This window comes from Chlamydotis macqueenii, chromosome 10 (assembly GCF_036417535.1).
Source record: "Chlamydotis macqueenii isolate bChlMac1 chromosome 10, bChlMac1.mat, whole genome shotgun sequence".
NCBI classification, from domain to species: domain Eukaryota; kingdom Metazoa; phylum Chordata; class Aves; order Otidiformes; family Otididae; genus Chlamydotis; species Chlamydotis macqueenii.
In genome coordinates, this window is record NC_141565.1 from 11,457,989 (window position 1) to 11,476,568 (window position 18,580).

Sequence of the window (18,580 nt, forward strand, 5' to 3'; positions counted from 1 at the left end):
TCTGTGCGTGCTGGCAGCATGTGTCCTGCATCCCATTAAAACGTGCTGCACTGCTCGGGACCAGCTCCTGCCATCCCTGCATTTTTCCATATCCTTCCTCCCCTGGGCTGGGAGTCATACCCCAGTTCCCAGCACAGTGGGCACGGTGGGGAGGGCTGCCTTGGGCGCATGCACCCTGACACCAGTTCCATTTTTTCCCCCACCACGGTGCAGATCAAGGCTGGAGGGTTTGAATTCTCCCCGGGGACGCTGCAGATCTACTCGGACAGCCTGCTCACCCTGCCTGCCATCATTGGGATCGGCGGTGGGGGTGGTCTGCTCCTCCTCATCATCATCATCGTCCTCATCGCTTACAAGCGCAAGTCCCGGGATGCTGACCGGACCCTGAAACGCCTCCAGCTGCAGATGGACAACCTGGAGTCCCGAGTGGCCCTGGAGTGCAAAGAGGGTGAGAGATCCCTGTGCTGTTAACGTGGGGGTCTTGGAGGGTCTCGTACCATCCCAAGGCTCAGTGTGCTCCCACCCTTTCCCTGCTGCCTCCTAGAGAGGGAATGGGAATGGGAAAGCTGCCGTGTCAGAAGCAGCGAACTCATTTTGAGTGGGATTTGGGGATTTTTTCAGTTAAGAAATTCCCCTCCATTTCTCCAATGGGAGAAAAGAGAGCAGGGAGGGTAGCGAGGGCTACGTGTGAGCGGGCAGTCAGTCTCTCATTACGTGACAGACGGATGCTGCGAAATTGGACAAAATTCCTTGTATGATCCTGCTGATAAAACCTAATTGCCCATTATTCCCCTGAGCTGGCTCCCAAGGCCCCGACCCTGCCAGCCACAACCACAGCCAGCCCGGGCGCTGCGGATGGAGCAGGCATCGAAACCAAGATAATAAAAAGGAGAAAGAAAGAAAAACCTTTTGCTCCCCCAAATCCCCATCCCTACGCACGCCTGCGGATGGCACTGGTGACAGGGAGAGGGGAGGGAGCTGGTGGAGGGGATGGTTTCTTGTCTTCCACAGCTGGCAGATAAAAGGATCTGCTTTTAATTAAAAGGCACAATCTCTTCCCTGCCTTTTCTCTTTTCTAGTCCCACTAGTTACAGATAAGATAGCATGCCTTTCAAGCTGACGGTTTGTTTTTTTCTCATCAGGCTGACGAGCCTGCAGTCTTCTGCCTGGCTTTCAGCTCCCTTTAAAGTGCCGTTAATTTGATTTTTCTGAGGGTTTTCTCCCCCCCTCAACCCCTTTCGCTGGTGCATCTCCAGGACTCCTCTCCCATCAGCTTTTCCCTGTAGGTGCAATTAAAGGTTCAGGACCTCCCTGTGTTGCGTTCCCCTGGGAGTTGCGACTGCCTCTGCTCGGATGGGGAGGTGCCAGGGTGGGTGTGTTCAAGCTCTTCTCTCGAGTAGTATTTAGGTCAAAAAAAAATGAGGACATTCTTGTGGTTTGGGCTAATGTTTTCTCCCAGAAGCTCTGGCTTTGTTCAAGCCTTGCTGTTCCCTGCTGCCCCCAGCATCCCTGGGAGCCTGCGAGAGCTGAGCAGGGGGTATTTGAGCCCCAGTGGTCCTGTTCCCAAGTGTGCCACTTGATTTATTCTGGAGAAGTCATCCTCCACCCTCTGCAGCTCAGTTTCTCCATCTGTGAGATGAGGACAATGATCACAACCTGCCTGGGGGGGTCCCACCCATGGGGTGCCAGGGGTTGCGGCAGAGGCTGGGTGCCAGTGCTGTGTGCTGGAACTCCGGAATGTGTTGCTTAATTCTGCTTTTCCCACCCCAGCCTTCGCTGAGCTGCAGACTGACATTAACGAGCTGACCAACGACCTGGATGGGGCTGGCATACCCTTCCTGGATTACCGCACTTACGCCATGCGGGTTCTCTTCCCGGGGATAGAAGATCACCCTGTGCTGAAGGAGATGGAGGTGTGGTACCATCTGTCTGTCTGTCTCTGTAGTGTTTCGCGCTGGAGATGTGCCTCTGCATAGTCCCCTGCACGAGTCCCACGCCCCAAGCGTTCGGCTGGAGAGATGCTTTGGTCGGATGCTGGCCTGAAGAGCATCTCGCCATGTGGCAGCCGATGTGAATGCAGACTGGCTGCCGAATGGTTGCTTCACTCTCTGACATTAATATCAATATTTATATTAATATCATCGCTGCTGTCATTTTCTACAGCACTTGCTTTATTCAATTGGGTTTGTTTGCTGCCTGACCAGCCGCTTGTTTCTAGCAGGCTTGTCCGACATTGCCTGCTCACTTGGCTCCGTTTCCCCATGCAGAACCCATCCTTGGCATCCTTCCCCTGCTCCCCAAACCAGCTCCCTCTCCTCTCCCGGCCTCCCCATGTCTCTTTAGTTTAGTGCGTGCAATTGCACAGCAATTGGCCTCTCGTTTGCTGGGCTGCTGAGGCCGCTCTTGATTAGAGAAAGGAGGGGGGTGACCTTAGCTTCCCCTCGCTGCTGACCTGGCACAGTAATTAATGTCGACATGGGCTTCACAATGTATTTAGGAGAAGTAATCGGCCCTAGTGCAAGATGCACGGTCACTAATTACAACACAACAAGCTCTTACCAACTGCAAGCACACGTGCTGGTGTTGTACGCCAGCATGGCTGCAGCGCACAGCTCTGGCCCTCTGCCTGCTCTCTTTCCCTGGTCCCTAATCCCAGCTCCAGAGGAGAGCGGCAGGGACCCCGTTTCCATGGATTTCCCCTTGCAGCTCGGGTTTCCGGATGCTCAGAGCCGCAGCAGGCCTGAGCTTAGCCCTCCCTGGGGCGCAGCCCTTCCTGTCTGTGCAAACGCCTGGCTCCCCTCTCACCTCTGCTCTTGCTCTTAAGGATTTTCCCTGAAGAGAGAGGAGTGGAAAGGGTATCAACAAAGGTATCAGAGAAGGAATTTTACATTGGCCGTGGCAGGCTGGGTGGGACTTCGTCTGCTTCCAGCTCCTAATTCAAAACATCCCACTCGAGAGAGCACACCAGCTCAGCTGGCCTGGGAAACAAAGAGTTAAAATTGCAAAGGAGAGAAAAAATCCCCAAAGAAATTAAATAAAGCAACTACAGTTGTGTAAGCTTCATATAATTTAATCAGGTTTGCTTTTATTTGTCTCTTTACTCAGAGTGTAACATTAGCTATTGCAAGTGACGGGAAGGAAACGGCGCTTGCTCACGCACACGCTAATCCGCAGCGACCATCAGGCTGTCGGTACCAGCTCCCTTCCTCTTTAGGTTTTTTGGGGGGAGGTTTGTTTCTTTATGTGAGCTTAAGCCTGATTAAATACTTAGTTCAATATTGTTCATTTATTTCTGCTAATGATCAACAAGTTAAACATAGGGGGCCCAGGGAGGCAGCAGGCATGTGAGGGGCTCGGGCATTGCTGTGCTGCTTGTGGTGGGGGTCTCGTCCTCCCGTGCTCCCTATGGAAGCTCCAGTGGGATGGGCACTGTTGGGCAGGACCTGATGCCCATCTTATCGAGATCCTGCTGCTCTGTTGAAGGGAGAAAGCCTCTCTTCCCATGGTCTCCTTTGTCTGGTCTTGGCTGCAAAAGCACCAGCAACGCGCAGGGGTGGGGATGCAGCATGGCTCCCTCTGCCCCAGTTCTGTTGGTGGGCCTGGTAGCTCTCCAGCACAGCCACTGCGCTCCAGCCAGCTCTCGGGTCTTCCCGTGCTGAGGAATCAACGGCATCTCTGCATCCCCGTAGGGAGCAGCTGATGTTGCTGAACCTCAAACATGTGCCTGAGTTACCAATATCATTGCATCGAGGTCCCAATATAGTCTGGAGGGAGGGACTCAGGGAAAACATAATTCAAAGTATTTTTGTTCCTAGCAGAACATTATCCTCTGACCTGACCATTTCCATTAAGGGAAATGGAGCCACATGTTTTCTTGCGTGGTGCCCGCAGGAGGAGCCCTGAGGATGGGGGCTGAGAGGCTTTGTCACTGCCCCTTCGCCCTTCTGGGAAGCTCTGGGGCAGGCATCCCTGCTTGCCTGGGTGAGGAGGGTGACAGGGGACTCATATCGCAGAATCGACAAGGGCTGGGTGGAAAACGGAGTTTTTTGCCCAGTATGAAAGAGTATTTTGGAGGGGGAAGTTACAACCGCAAGGTATTTTGCTGAACTGAAAAGTGCCGATCCAAAGTTTTGATTGAAGTGAAATGATTTGATGTGTCAAAACCCTGTTCTTCATTTTGAGTTGGTGTTTTGAAATGAAAAGTGTTGTTTTGTCTCCAGATTTCGACATGAAATGAAATTTTTCACTTATTCTCCCAATCAGGAAGACAAAGGGGGGGAAATAATTAAAATTGACGTTTTACCACAGCAGGGCTTTTTTTTTCAGAGGAAACCATCTTTTCTAATGGGAAGACATTGTGTTGTAAAAATGTTCATTTCTGATCAGAAATGTGGTCAGGGCTGACCAGAGCTCGGCTGACGACGGCAGCGTGGGGATGAAAGCATCCCAGCCTAATCCCTGCTGGGTCCTGCTTGGCTGGACATGGCCAGAAATACACATTCAAACGTCTCGAGAGGAAAGGGAATATTTCAGGCTGTGTCTGGAGGAGGGCAGAGCCAGGTTTCTGGTGTTTGCTTCCCTGTCTGAAATCCAGCTTCCCCAAACCAGGCGGGTTTGCTGCTGGCGGAGTTCAGGGTTGTGGCTTTATTTGCTTTCTGTGCAATACCCGGCGCGTGTGCCGCAGTGACTCGAGTGGGAATTGAGCTGCTTGTTAGCTGGAATTGAAAATTATAGTTTGTGTGTGTGTTTGGGAGAGAAAGAGTGTTTGTTTATAGGGGAGAAGTAGGTGTATGTGCCTGCACACGCATGGGAGAGCCTCTTTGTGTGGCAGCATGTGTGTGTATATACACACCCATATATACATTGATGCCCTGAGACTACGTTAACCTGATGCTGAGATATTACAAACTAGATGGAAAGAACTGAGATTGATCACCAAAGAGGAAGTATGGAGAGAGCAAATCCAGCTGCTTTTTAACACTTTTTCATCCTTTCCTCTTGGGGGGACAAGGGTGAATCCAGCTCTTGTGCAGCCCAGCCACCACTTCCATCGCCCTTCGCCTCGTGCCCATCTCCCAGCTTTGCTCTATCCTTGCAGGTCCAGGCAAATGTGGAGAAGTCTTTGACCCTCTTTGGGCAGCTCCTGAACAAGAAGCACTTCTTGCTGACCTTCATCCGCACTCTGGAGGCTCAGCGGAGCTTCTCCATGCGGGACCGTGGCAATGTGGCCTCCCTCATCATGACGGCGCTGCAGGGCGAGATGGAGTACGCTACAGGCGTGCTGAAGCAGCTCCTCTCCGACCTCATTGAGAAGAACCTGGAGAGTAAGAACCACCCCAAGCTGCTCTTGCGGAGGTGAGTGACCATCCGAGAGGCTGGAGCTGTGGGACAGTTTCCCAGGCTCTTCTGAGCATGTGGACAGGAGCTGGTGTCCTTTAGGGATGCCATCAGTGATGGCTTTGATGTTGGCTGTGGCGATGTTGGCACTAGGTCTGTGGTCAAGCATTTCCTTGATGTGGGATGTGGGACCAGCTGGACCCAGCCAACTCAGGTGTCACCCATGGGATGTTCTCGCTCTGGTTTGGCCTGTGGAGGTTTGTGTTGTCTGGGAAGGAGGGAGCAAGATGCTCGGCAGCTGCTGGCTCTGTAGGCTGATGCAAGGAGGATGCACGCTGGTGTCAGGCGCTGTCGTGTATCACTGCAGTTCCCACCTGCCTTCCGTTCTCCAGGTGACCAGGTGGTCCCCCACATCTCTCAGCACATGGGGCAGCTCTTGCCTTGCGTGGCAGCTGCCTTGCTGCATGGGTGCCTCCGTGGGCTGGCAGCAGGCAGGAGTCCTCCTTTCCCCGCTGCCGCCTTGGGGCTTGCCCACCTTGCTGGGCACATGGGGGCTTTCCTGGGAAAGCCAAGCGGATCTTCACAAGCTGGGAGTCTCGCCGGGGCCAGGGGGGAGCGTGAGCAGGAGGCAGCCTGCCAAGCCCTGCCGTGAGTCTGCCTGGCCCATCAATATTTAACGATAGCTCTGAGCTCTTCTTTATCACGGGCTGATGAATATTGAAAGATACACCAAATGCTGAACAAAAACAATTAATAAGCTTCACCAGCCCCGCTCGCGGCCCTCTGTGCCATCTTCTCTCCTCACACACTGTGCTGTGCCTCCCCATCTCTGCCTCCACCAGCCCGGTGCCACCAGCCTCCGGCGGAGATGCAAGACGGCTGGGAGCCATGGGGTTGGCACGTCACCAGAAAGGCTTGAGAAAATTAGAGCATCTTTCAAACATTAACCAATGTTCCTGACATGGCCAGACCGGACAAAACCTGTCAGTTTTCTTGTGCCTGACCCTGAGGAGGTGCCTGGAGAAGACACAGATGTGAACTGGTCCCAGTGACATCCCTGCTACCTTCCTTTGGCCATTCTCTTCACGCACGTTGTTTTCTTGCTCCCTCTGCTCCCTTTTTCACATTACAAGGGTGCCATTAATTTCTCAAAGCACCTCATTAGCAATGTGCCAGAGAGGGGCTGCGGTGCAGACCTGTGCCTGGCCGGGAGAGGGGTGGGTCTTGGAGGTGTCGACCCCTGTCCCTCATCCCTGTTCCCTGAGCACATCCTCAGGCTCTTCCCTTCTTGCTGTCCCTCCATGACACCAGGCTTCACTGAAATATTTAAACGGCATTTCCAGCTCCTGGGTCTCTCAGAGCATCACAAAGCCGCTGCCATCAGAGCAAAACTCTGGAATGAAGTCAATCAATGAAATATAAATAAAAGGCAGTGCAAGGAAGCCAGCAACTGCAGTGGCTGAGCCGTGGGAGCCGCACAGGGGCAGAGCTCAGCCCATGCCAGCACGGCGACAGCCGGCAGCCCAAGGACTGTTGGTCCCCAGCCATGGAGCTTGAGGGCAGGTGGAGCTGCAGGAGGCTTAGGACAGGGATGAGGTCTCTACCTTGTGCCTCCCCGAGCGATGCTGGATGAAGAGACTTTGTTCTTCCTGCAGCCACAGCACGGAGTGACTGGTGCTGAGGGCGGTGCTGCGCTATCCCTTTGATTAGCCCTGCTGTTGGGCGTGACAGTGTGCTTACCACCCAGGGCAACTGGATTAACATTGATCTGACTGGGGAGAGCTGTTATTTATTTATTTTGTTATTGGATAATCCCCCTGTTGCTTTGGCATCTGGCTCTATCGCAGATAAAGACAAACATCTGCCGGAGCCTGGGTGGTGGCACTTTGGATGGGTGTTACAGGCTTGGCAGCACTGGACCTGCTCTGGGGCTGGGGAGAATGTCTGCTAAATAGCTTCAGTCCACCCCTCCTGTGGCTTTCTCCCCACATCCCTTTCCTTCTCCCTTTTTTTTTCCCTCTGATGGATTGATCATGTGCAGGAAGGCTTCCCTCCCCTCGATACTCAGGTGTTACCATCCCCTAATGGTTTAGGGAGGGCAAAAGGGACTAAGCCCCATTAGCATGAGCGAAACTCTTGGAAGGGACCATTTGACCCTGAGTCAGCTTGAATAAACTCTAGGAAAGTGGATTTCCTACCCCAGCCATCTGGCCATCGGGAACTGCCCCTGTCCATCTGCTGGGCGTGGCATTGCCGTTAGGCGGTGCGTGGCATTGCGCAGTGGGGCTCTTCCTGGTGGCTCTGAGGTTCTTTGGGTCCCTTCTGGATTTTCTTTCTTGAGTCGAGCCATTTGTGTCTGTTCCTCTGGTGCGAGAGGAGTGCAGCCACGTTCATGAGTTATTAGTATTGCTTGTGCTTTCAGGAGCATCTGTGTTTGCAAGTGGCTGATCTGATGATTAACGGGTGGATAAGCTGAAGAAATCTAACCAGAGAGGGTCAGCGGGCTGGCTGGCATTTTTACTTTAAAGGGAATGAAAGCCATTTTAAAAATAATGGACATGTTAAGGGTGATTTTAATCTTATGGCAGTGAGACCAGGCTGTGGAGCAGACACAGGCGTGATAGCTGCCTTTGTAGGGCTGCGTGGTTCTCCTGAGTCCTGTGTCACCCTCAGCTCCCTCCTTGCCAGGCTGTCCCTCTCCTCTGCTGGCACAACCTGCCTGCAGTACCACCACCCCAGTTCCCCACACCCTATTTGGACCCACCATGTCTCACGTGCATCCTGCGGGAACCTGCTCTCCCTCATGTGTGCGTGCTGCGTGGTGATGGTCCCAAACAGACACAAGCAACTCCTCTGGACCTTCCATGCCATGCAGCTTTGGAGCATGTTGCCATCTGGATTTGAACCATGCTTTAGGAAACTAGGAGCAATTTATAGATTTGCTCGAGGCAGTTTTGGCTGCTTTCTTCAACTGCATCCCCAAAAGCTGAGAGGCATGGCTCCATTTTTGAGCTCCTTTTTGAGCAGATGGTTGCAGCATTGTTCACTGCAAACTCCTACATCACCACTCCACTCTGAGGAAACACACAGACCCAGGATTTCCACCATGCAGGCAGGGAAGGGTTAAATCCGAAGCCATGGCACAGTGTCTTTGCACAGTCCTCCAAAGGTACATGGAAAATAACTTGAGCTTCTAGCCACTGTTCTTACTTCTTCCTCCTTTAATCCCCTTGTTTTTAGCTAAACTATTACTGGGGATAAGTTTGACCAAAACCGTGTTGGGATCAAAGTCTCCAGACCTAAATCCAGCGGTGGCTTTAAGCAAAGCCATGTGCCAGTGGACTGGTGCCCTCTCTCTCTGCATTGCAGGGCTCTGCATCCCTGCCCAAGAGCCACCCAGATCCAAGCCCAAGGGCAGGGTCACAGAGAGAAGCGACGGTGCAGAGCGTGGCCTCCTAAAGCTTCACCCCCGCTGACTGCCAGGAACTGGGTGTCTTCTTTTCCAGCAGTTCTTCTGAACAGACCTTGCACGGGCTGCTGTGGAAAACTCTCTTTATCCCTCCAGTATTGGTGGTGGTTGTCCTCTTTGCTCTACTGCGGGTCCTGGGCTTTGAGCCTGTACACTTCAAGGGCTACTTTGGGTGTTGCCGTGAAGTCTCATGTCACCCATTAATGGTGGGCCTGTGTCAGGGCAACAGCAGTGTTGAATGTGTTGCAGGAGAAGAAGTCAGAGCAGCAGCTCCCAGGTGGGGAGAGGGGCTTCCAACTGGAAGCCTCGTTGATGTGGGAGGAGATGCTTCTGTCATGGGAATGTGGGATCTGACCTTGCCTTGCAACCTCAGCTGTTCTCTTCAGGTTGTGCTTAACTGGGGAGCTTGAGGTTGGCTTGGTGACATTTTACCTGATGTAGGAGTCTCATACAATCCTCCTGTGGAGGGAGCTGCCTGGTTCCAGTGGGATGTGGTACAAGAAACAAACTTCATTTAAGTAGAGGGTACCAGAGAGAGGCAGAAAGCTGGTCATCCCCCAGGCGAGACTCCCCATGGGACAAGGTCATGCTTGACTCTCCCTGGATCTCCAAACACACCAGAGACCAATTTGCTTCTCCCTCCTGGGTGGCTGCCGTGGCTCAGCCTTGCAAATGGGCAGGCTTTTCGCTAGAGCTTTTGCTCTCTGCCTGTGCCTCTTTGCTTCGAGGCTCCTGCGTTTCCAGATGTGACCTTTTAGAGCCAAAAATAACATAGCCACAGTCCAAGGCTGAGGTGGCAACGGGTGAGATCAGGGACCTTTAATATCCTCTCCTGATGACTTTGCTCTCTGCCTTCCCTACAGAACGGAGTCGGTGGCAGAGAAGATGCTGACGAATTGGTTCACGTTTCTGCTGTACAAGTTTTTGAAGGTGAGTTTGGGAAGGGGTGACAACCCCATGTGGGTGGGGAGGTGGTTCCTGCCTCAGTGGGACGGGCAGTGTGGTACCCAGAGCCTGGACTGACATGCTCCTCAGTGCTGCTACTCCTTCCCGGAGCAGAGATCGCTTTCCAGGCCTCCATTCCCATCCTGTGTTCCTGAGATGTGATTGGTGATTCTGGGTCTTCCTTTGGGGAAAGCTAAGATTAAGAAATGAAATCAAGACCAGGATTGCTTAATGCGTAGTGGGTTTGAGATCTCCATAAAAATCATGCCTGGAGAAAGGATAAATCTGAAGCAACTCAGCTGAGTCTTAAATCCCTTTGGTGTGGTCTCCTTACCTCCCTCCTTGCCTCTGCTTGTGTTAGTTGGGAAGAAAAAGCCCTGGGAGCTGCTCCTTCTGTAGAGATCACTGTGCTTGGAGGATATTTCTGCCTGTTTGAGCTGTAGTTTGATGTGCTGTGCTCTTCACATAAGGCTGCTGCTTTTCCTTCATCTCTTTGACACAGAGGCTCCTTGGTAGAGCAGTTGTTTCCCCCAGGCATCTCTGCTTCTGCTGCTGCTTCCCCTCCAAAGGGTGCCTTGGTGGGGATGGATGCCTCCTGGGGCCTGTTGGCAGCCGGGGATGCCGCTCTCTCCGCAGCATGTGCACGAGGGTGCAGATGCCATTGGACCTCCTCGTGCCCCTGCCTGTGCTGGCGAGCCTGTTAGCTCAAATTTGCCTTTTTCCCAATTTCATCTGGGGTAGCAGAAGAGGATGCCAAAGCCTAAGGGCTACTTTTAACGCTGGTTCACCCAACCCATGTCAAGAACATTTATCCCGTCAGCACCAGTGCTTCCACCTGCTAGAGCCGCACCAGCAGCCATGCAGGTTACACAGCTGCAGCTCCAGCCCGTGGACCACTGGCTCCATCCCGCTGCTGCTTCGGGATTTCACCAGTGAGGTGAATGACATCTCTGGTCCCACCATGGGTTTGTCAGTCAGCAGAGCCATTTCTTGGGATCCTGCCTGGCGTCAGCGCAGCGAGATTGGGTGGCACACAGCTGTTTTTGTGGGATTTCATCCCTCATTAAGATAGAGGGTTTGAACCATTTCCAGCCAAGAGATGAGAGTGAGCAGGAGTCTGTGCAGAACTCAAGTGATCATCAACAAGAGGTGATTTATAATATCACTTACATGCCTTGGCTTTTTGCCTCTGTCGAGGGATAGCCTGCATCTATAAAAATCTAGCTGTAGCGTGCAGCGGAGATAGCTTTCCAGAGGTGGGAGAGGAGAAAAGCTGTGCTGGTCACGGGAGGATGTCAAACCTCCCACCTCCTCTTCGTGCTGGGGCTTTGATCAGCAGGGCCACCAGTGCAGGGCAGGATAAGGAGTAGCAGGAGAGGGAGATGTGGGGATGGGACCAGGGCAGCGCATTTTTATAAAGTCCTTGGTTACACCATGGCCTTGACGGAGGGAAAACGCCTCCAGTCCATGGGTGGTAGCACCAGGAGAGAGAAGTCTGATCGAGGTGCACCATTGCAGGAGGAGCATATGCAGAGGGCCTGGATAAACCCGCTGGCCGTGAGATTTGTTACACTGGGGATTGTCTCCCCGGGGAAGTGGTTGAAACTTCATCGCTTGGGTCACTTGAGTTAGACTGGGAGAGACTTGAGGATGTGCTCATGGCCTCTTCTGGGTCGGTCCCACCAGAGGAGACTGACGGGGTTGTTTCCACCTGTCTCTTAGCAGTGAGGATCACAGGTGGCATCAAAAGCAGGAGAATTCCATGGAGTAGATGGAGAGGTATCACAGCACACAGTTTGCCAGCAGGGAAACATATGCCTTGCACCAATCCGCGGTAATTGGGCATGTAAATGAGGCAGGCGGACGAGTGCCCAGCTGCCGGGTCGGCTCTCAGCAAACCTGCCCGGCACGGGGCCGGGCACTCGGCGTTGTGCAGCCGTGATGTGCTGGGGTGCGAGGGACAGGGACAGGACAGCCCCCCTTGCCCAGGGCCAGCAGCATGGGGAGCCAGCGAGGGCTGGCGCTTTCACGGGGACCCTGTAGTAGCATTTATCAGACTCTTAATGAGACACCCAGGGGAAAGGGAGAAGGATAAATGGAGATGAGCACTGAAAAATGCACAATATTAGGTGCCTGATGAGCTAGATCTAGTCAATAAGACAGTCTGAGCGTTCGCTGGCTCGCCTCAGCCTTCTCCCTGTGCACCGACACAGGCGTGGATGTGCCATGCGTGGGGGTGTTTGCAGTCGCACTCCTCCACCTCAGCTCGCGTGGAGAGCCCCCCCTGCCCCAAAACCTCCCCTTGCTCAGGCCCCCAGCAGTGAGCAAACTGCCTCAGGGCTGGCAGCGTGGGCATGGCTGCGATTAGGGGGCAGGCTGTCCTCCATCAACCTGCGGAATCCCTTGTCCCCATCTCAGGAATCCCCTCCTGTATCTCACCCGATGGAGATCATCTCAGGGCAACTGCCCAGTGATGGTTTCTGCGGCCCCTGTTCATTTTGGAGGTCTGTCAGGAACGAGCTCTGAGCCATCCTCATAGGTAGTGGCTCAGTGAGCTGTGACCCATGGCAGCATCTTGGCCCAGATCCTCAAGAGCTGGTGGGGATGGTGAGGTTGGGAGTGAGGTCTTGGATTTTAAGGGTAGGACTCACATTTAGGACAGGTGGGGAAGCCAAGCTGTAACATGGAGCATGCGCAGAGTCAGGGGGGCAGGGCGGAGGGGCTATTTTGGTTGACGTTAGGGTGCCCGACAGGTCAGAAGGAGACCAGGATCCACAGAGCGATCCCTGGGCATGCAGGATCCCTGAAAGCCTGCGTGGTGCTGGAGGAATGATGTACCCATCACCAGGACCACTGAGGTCTCCAGCCCTTCAGGGAGGCCATAGGGCCAGCTCCAATCCATGCACCCAAACAGAGATTTATTCCCTGTCCGCCCAGCTGGTGTCTGAGCGATGTCGCGATACCTGGAGTCCAACCGGAGCACCGATGTGGGGAGGGCTGAACCCGCCTTTCTCGGTGGGGGTCTCCAGAGGTGGGTGCAGAGCTGCAGATGTGGGGCAGCAACCATACGTCACCCGGAGGTGGGCTGAGACAGGAGCAGCCGTGCCGGATGTGAGCAGGAGTCCCCCTCCAAGCTATCCTCCACCCACACTGGTTCTGCAGACTCGGAAGCTTTACAAGGAGATTTTACAAGGGACTGAAAGAAGCAACTCCCAGTCTTTCTGCCACAGACGGAGAAGTGGGCTCTGGGTGCTGTGGGAGCAACCAGGGGCTCACCGCTCTGTGGCCAGCCTGGCGTTCCCACCTTGCCGGGCAGCCGGTGATGCTCAGCTCACCTTGGGTCTCTCACTTTTCCAAGCTGACTTAATGAAGCCAAGTTTGCAAATGAAACATAATTTCAAAGACAGGCGTGTTGTCTGAAGGTCTGGGGATGATGTATGCCTGTTCCTGCTCGTTAGCAGCTGTCTCTTTAATTACCGCAGATGCTAACGAGATGCTAACAGCATATGGTGACAGGGAGAGCAGCCGCACTTTGCACCAAAGTACAATTTATTTGTGAGGCAACTGGGAGGGAGGGGCAAGGGCTGCTGGGGTAAAATCTGCTGGGACTTCTCCCCGTCCTCTCTGCTCCCATCGTACCCTTTTTTCTCCCTCAAGGCTAATGCAGTGGGATGCAGCTCAGAGGTGAGGTTTGGGCCCAGGTGTCCACTTCCAGCCCCCTGTGCCAACTCATGGCTTCAGGCTGTTTGGTGCCTCCAGCCTTGGCGGATCCTTTGGTGTTTCTTAGTCGCTGCAGTTGCACCATTCAGCATCTTCAGGGGGAGCTTCTCGTCTGGTTTCCGTCTCCTGTCTTCTCACCTGGGAGAGAGATGCTGATGTGGCTCTGGCTGGTGGCCAGAGCTGGCTCTGACTGTAGGTGTTTGGCAGTGGGGACATATAGGTGGCAAATGGCTGAACTGCAGGAAACCTGATCGCCTAGTCCCCTCTATCAGCTGGAGAATCAGGGTAGGGTTGTCAGTGAGTTGCTCTCTTGGTTTTCCTTCCCAATGAATCTGGCTCACTGTGCCCAGCTGTCATATGGGGAAACCTCCTTTGACCTTCTCTTGCGTGAGACTGGACTCCTGACAGATGCCAGAACTGCATCATGATCCCTGGGCAAGAGCCACCAGGCTGTCCCACTGCAGCATGCCCTTCCCAGTCCTCAGGTGTTTCTCTTGGCTGGGCCAGCTCAAAGGATAGGCTATACCCCATACACAAAGTCCCCAGACCCAACCTGTCCTTCACTAGCCCTAAATTTAACCTTTTAAACTCTTTTTTTCCCCTGTAGAATGAGCAGAATTCACCAAGGAGTGTCTGGAAACCTGGGAAGCTGAGCCTAAGGGTTGATAGACACAGGGACAACCTCCAGCAGACTTGGATGGAGAGAATGAGTTCCTCCATAGGATTAATTTTAATATGTGCCCCCTTCCTTGCCATCTTGAGCAAGGGCTCGATGCTACAGGAACACAGCTGGCTCCTGACATAGTGGTGGTTCTTGAAAGGCAAAGCTGGTGCCTGGCACCTTCTCACCCCTCTCTCCTCCATCCCCTGTCCTGCAGGAGTGTGCCGGGGAACCGCTCTTCATGCTCTACTGCGCCATCAAGCAGCAGATGGAGAAGGGACCCATTGATGCCATCACAGGAGAAGCTCGGTACTCCCTCAGTGAGGACAAGCTTATCCGGCAGCAGATTGACTACAAAATGCTGGTTAGTGCAAGTGGGAGCCTCACCAGTCTGGTGCTTGCCAGGAGTGCTAGATCCAGCTATTTAACAAGATCTTGGAGTCACCCAAAGTACTTTGCAGAGAGTTACCTGTCTCTTGTTCTTTTCTTTGGCATCCCTGGGGGTGCATCTTGCCCTGTTTGTGTGGTGCCCATCTCAGCTAGGGTCAGAAATGGGGCCTTTGCATGGCAAGGTTTGCTCTTGGTGTGGAACTGAGAAAGACAATCATGAACTGAATCCCCCCGTCCATGCCTCTCCCAGCAAACTTCATGGCCCTGAGAGATGCGGGGTCAGAGATGCTGTTGAGCCCATGCTACCTGGAGCAGCCAGTGGCTCGTGTTGGGTGGGGATCCAAGTTAGAGCCTTGAGATTACTGCAGGAGATGGAGAGATGCTTCTCCTGCTCCATATGAGCCATCTCCTCTGTCCAGCTGAACGATAAGCCAGGCCCTTCCCCTGGCTGAGCCTGCAGCTGGTTCTTCACCACTCCATCTACACCGAGGAGGGGTTGGGAGTGGAGTGGAGTGGGGTGTGCACAGGCAGGTTTGAGCATTGGGACAGAGAAGTGGAAGGAAAGGGGGAGCAGGAATTTGCCACACGGCTGCACCCCTGCAGCAGCCCAGGAGGTGAGAAGACATAGCCTGTCTGTGGTTCGGTGTCCTTAGACCTGTCAGTGTCACATCCTCTCACTCGAGTCTTTCTGCCCTCCTGTGCTGCACAGACCCTCAACTGTGTGAACCCCGAGAACGAGAACGCCCCGGAGATCCCTGTCAAGGTACTGAACTGCGACACCATCACGCAAGTGAAAGAGAAGCTGTTGGATGCTGTCTACAAGGGCGTGCCCTATTCCCAGCGACCCAAAGCTGGAGACATGGACCTTGGTAAGAGAGAGGCCGAGCACTTCCCTGTGGGGAGCAAGGATGTGGCCAAGAGCAGAAATGCCAAAAAAAAACATTCAAGTCGGGCAAATCCCAGTCTCCTACAGGACAGGGGACCTGGCAAGACCGGAGCATTCGTGCTTGTCCAGCCCACTTTGGCTAAAATGCTGTGCTGGTGGCACAGTTGAGAACAATGTTAATGGTCCTGTTCTTAAGGGAGGGGCAGGAGGATGGAGAGAATCAAAGGAAACAGTTGGCAGGGTCACATTGATGCTGTCTTTCCCTGAGTAGTTAGAAACAGCTTTTGCCCAACACCATATTGATAGTCGTCAGTCCTGGGGTTCAGAAGGTGGTGGGAGGGCTCTTTTGTTGATGCCCAGATGGTGCTCCTACCCTCACCTCGGCTTTGTGCTCCGGGCCCCCCGCTAACCACGAGCCCTTCTCCCTCACGGGGACAGAGTGGCGGCAGGGCAGGATGGCCCGGATCATACTGCAGGATGAAGATGTCACCACAAAGATCGACAATGACTGGAAGAGGCTAAACACCTTGGCCCACTACCAGGTAAGGCTGTCTATGGTGGAGAGCACGGAGCAGTCACCAGCTGTTTTGAACTTGAGCATCTCTTCCTCAGCTTGGTCAAGGCCTGGGCTTGGCTCTCCAGACCATGCTGCTCATGCAGCACGTGGCCAGGAGGTCTGCAGTCACTTTCCTGCCTGGGACCCATATTTACGGTCCTTCTGCTCAAGGAAGCACTACATGAGGCATCTTCAGGACTCATGGGGGCTGTTTCCTGCTCTGACCTTACTTTGTCATTTTCATGCCAAGGTTTCTGGTGTGTTCCTGTTCTGACCCCTTCCCCTGAGCTGTCACAGGGTTAGCTATGTAGGTCTCCTTTGCTGGAGAGGGATGCCCCTGGGGTGGGTGCAGTGTAGCTTCATCCCTCCTGGGCTGGTTTCTCCCTGCTATGGGGCTGTTCCTCCTGTGCCTCTTCAGCGTCACAGCCAGCTCACGCCATCTCTGCCCTCAGGTGACAGACGGCTCCTCGGTAGCCCTGGTGCCCAAGCAGAACTCAGCGTACAACATCTCCAACTCCTCCACCTTCACCAAGTCCCTCAGCAGATACGGTGAGCGCGAAGGGGTGTCCTCCGCTGTGCTGGCAGGGGGGGCAGCAGTGGGCGGGGCTTGCAGACCAAGGCACAAGGCAGGTGGTTGTAACTGTGGCTCACGTGAACAAGGCCCTCCAAACTCCTGGCTCTCCTGCACCATGCTGTTTATTCTGGTGTCGGAGAGGGAGCGTGTGCCCTCAAAGCCATCTCTCTTTGCAATGTGTCGGACTCAGGGAGGAGAAAGACACGTGTCAGATGGCTGCTGCGAAGGGATCTCCTCCCTTTTATTCCCCTGGAATCTAATTAAAATAGGCACAGAGGCACTTTGCACTTAAATGAGCAGAGTTGAGGGCTCCAGCAAATGTGCTAAGTGTGCTTCAGCCTTGGTTGGGAAAGGAATGGTGTAGTCTCTGTAGTCCTCCAGTCTGACACGGGAGGCATCTGTGATCCTGGCTCCTGCGTGCTGGGAGCAGGACAGGCCTCTGCAGAATCCCTTCCACGCTGGTCCCAGCCCCTGTACACTAACGAGGCTTGCATGTAGCCTGGCTGGCAGAGTCCCTGCAGAGCTCCCAATCCATGGTGAGTGCAGAGGCTGGATCCCAAAGCTCTCGTTTAATGGCTGTGATGCACCCTGAAGTCACAGCGGAGGGAAGGGAGATGGAAGAGCTGGTGGCGAGGTGGAGGTGAGCAGGGTGTGAGTGTCCCCCTCTGCTTGGTGCTTGCAGAGAGCATGCTGCGGACAGCCAGCAGCCCCGACAGCCTGCGCTCACGGACCCCCATGATCACCCCCGACCTGGAGAGCGGCACCAAGCTCTGGCACCTGGTGAAAAACCACGACCACATGGACCAGCGGGAGGGTGACCGGGGCAGCAAGATGGTCTCCGAAATCTACCTGACCCGCCTGTTAGCCACCAAGGTACGGCACAGAGATACAGAGCTCCTGCCTGGCTTTTTTAGTCTAAGTGCAGAAGGGTAGAGATTTGGGTTGTCCAAAAGTGCTTTTTTATTAGCCTTCTGCTTCAGCACAGGAGGAGCTACTCTCTTGGTCTCTTTCCCAAGCTGGAGGTGATGTTTTTGTGTGTCAAAAGCCTCAGTGAATATGCCTTGAGTGGATTTTCCTATTTGCTTTTTGCACCCTTTGGCTTTTTTTCCTGCCCCTTGTATCCTTGAGCAGCTGCTGGACTGCAAAGCAGAGATGCCCTAGGGCAGGCACCTCATCCCCTTTGGTGTTTGGGATAAAGCTGTGAAGTCAGTGATGTGGGAAGGGTAATTACCCAGGGCATTTGGCATCGCAGCGGCTTCCTCTTCCTTCAGCACATACAAACCCTTCTCTAGTGCCAAACAGGCGCTGTGAGTCTGAGAAGTCCCTGGAGAGGAGCGGAGGGCTGTGCTGGAGGTGCTAGCTCAGGATTGCAGAGGCTGGGCTCGGCCATCTCTGCTGTGGCTTGGCTCCCTGCCTCGTGGGTTGAGGGCTTGTTCAATGTTTGTCATCAGGTCTTGGGTACCTTCATGGGGCCGAAATAAAGACCGTGATATGGCATTAAGTCACTTGGTCATTGCTCTATACAGTGTTGTTATTTGTATGCTGTTAGCATGCCCGATTGTTCAGTGAAGGAGATACCATTAAGGTGTCTGTGTCCCAGTATAAACCACTGAGAACCAGTAGGATTACACAGACTGTAGCGTGCTTCTCTTTCAGCTGGTAGGAATAGGATTGAAATAGGTTTAAAGGCCAATCTCATCTGTCTGCTGGTGCTGGGCATTGCTGAGCAGCTCTTCTTTCTCTCTCCTCTTCAGGGCACCCTGCAGAAGTTCGTGGATGACCTGTTTGAGACCATCTTCAGCACAGCACACCGTGGGAGCGCGCTGCCCCTCGCCATCAAGTACATGTTTGATTTCCTGGATGAACAAGCTGATAAGCATCAGATCAATGATTACGATGTCAGGCACACCTGGAAGAGTAACTGGTAATGGAGAGGGGCAGTGGGATGCGGGGGGATAACGATATCACAGCTAATGATACTTCCAACCCCTCCCCCAGGGAGCAGAAATATGTCCCTGGAAATGATCCAGGACAGAGAGAGG

The 18,580-nt window shown here is 53.7% G+C and overlaps 1 protein-coding gene across 1 annotated transcript in view; it reads left to right on the forward strand.

The window, feature by feature from the left end:
* Positions 1–18,580, forward strand: part of PLXNA1 (plexin A1) — a 116,992-nt gene that overhangs the window by 87,230 nt on the left and 11,182 nt on the right. The window contains exons 20-29 of the mRNA XM_086755384.1: positions 214–448; positions 1,771–1,913; positions 5,099–5,355; positions 9,670–9,736; positions 14,350–14,496; positions 15,232–15,391; positions 15,847–15,950; positions 16,417–16,513; positions 17,221–17,411; positions 18,293–18,462. Of these exons, the coding sequence (XP_086611510.1) occupies positions 214–448; positions 1,771–1,913; positions 5,099–5,355; positions 9,670–9,736; positions 14,350–14,496; positions 15,232–15,391; positions 15,847–15,950; positions 16,417–16,513; positions 17,221–17,411; positions 18,293–18,462 (1,571 nt within the window). The remainder of the gene's footprint in view (positions 1–213; positions 449–1,770; positions 1,914–5,098; positions 5,356–9,669; positions 9,737–14,349; positions 14,497–15,231; positions 15,392–15,846; positions 15,951–16,416; positions 16,514–17,220; positions 17,412–18,292; positions 18,463–18,580) is intronic.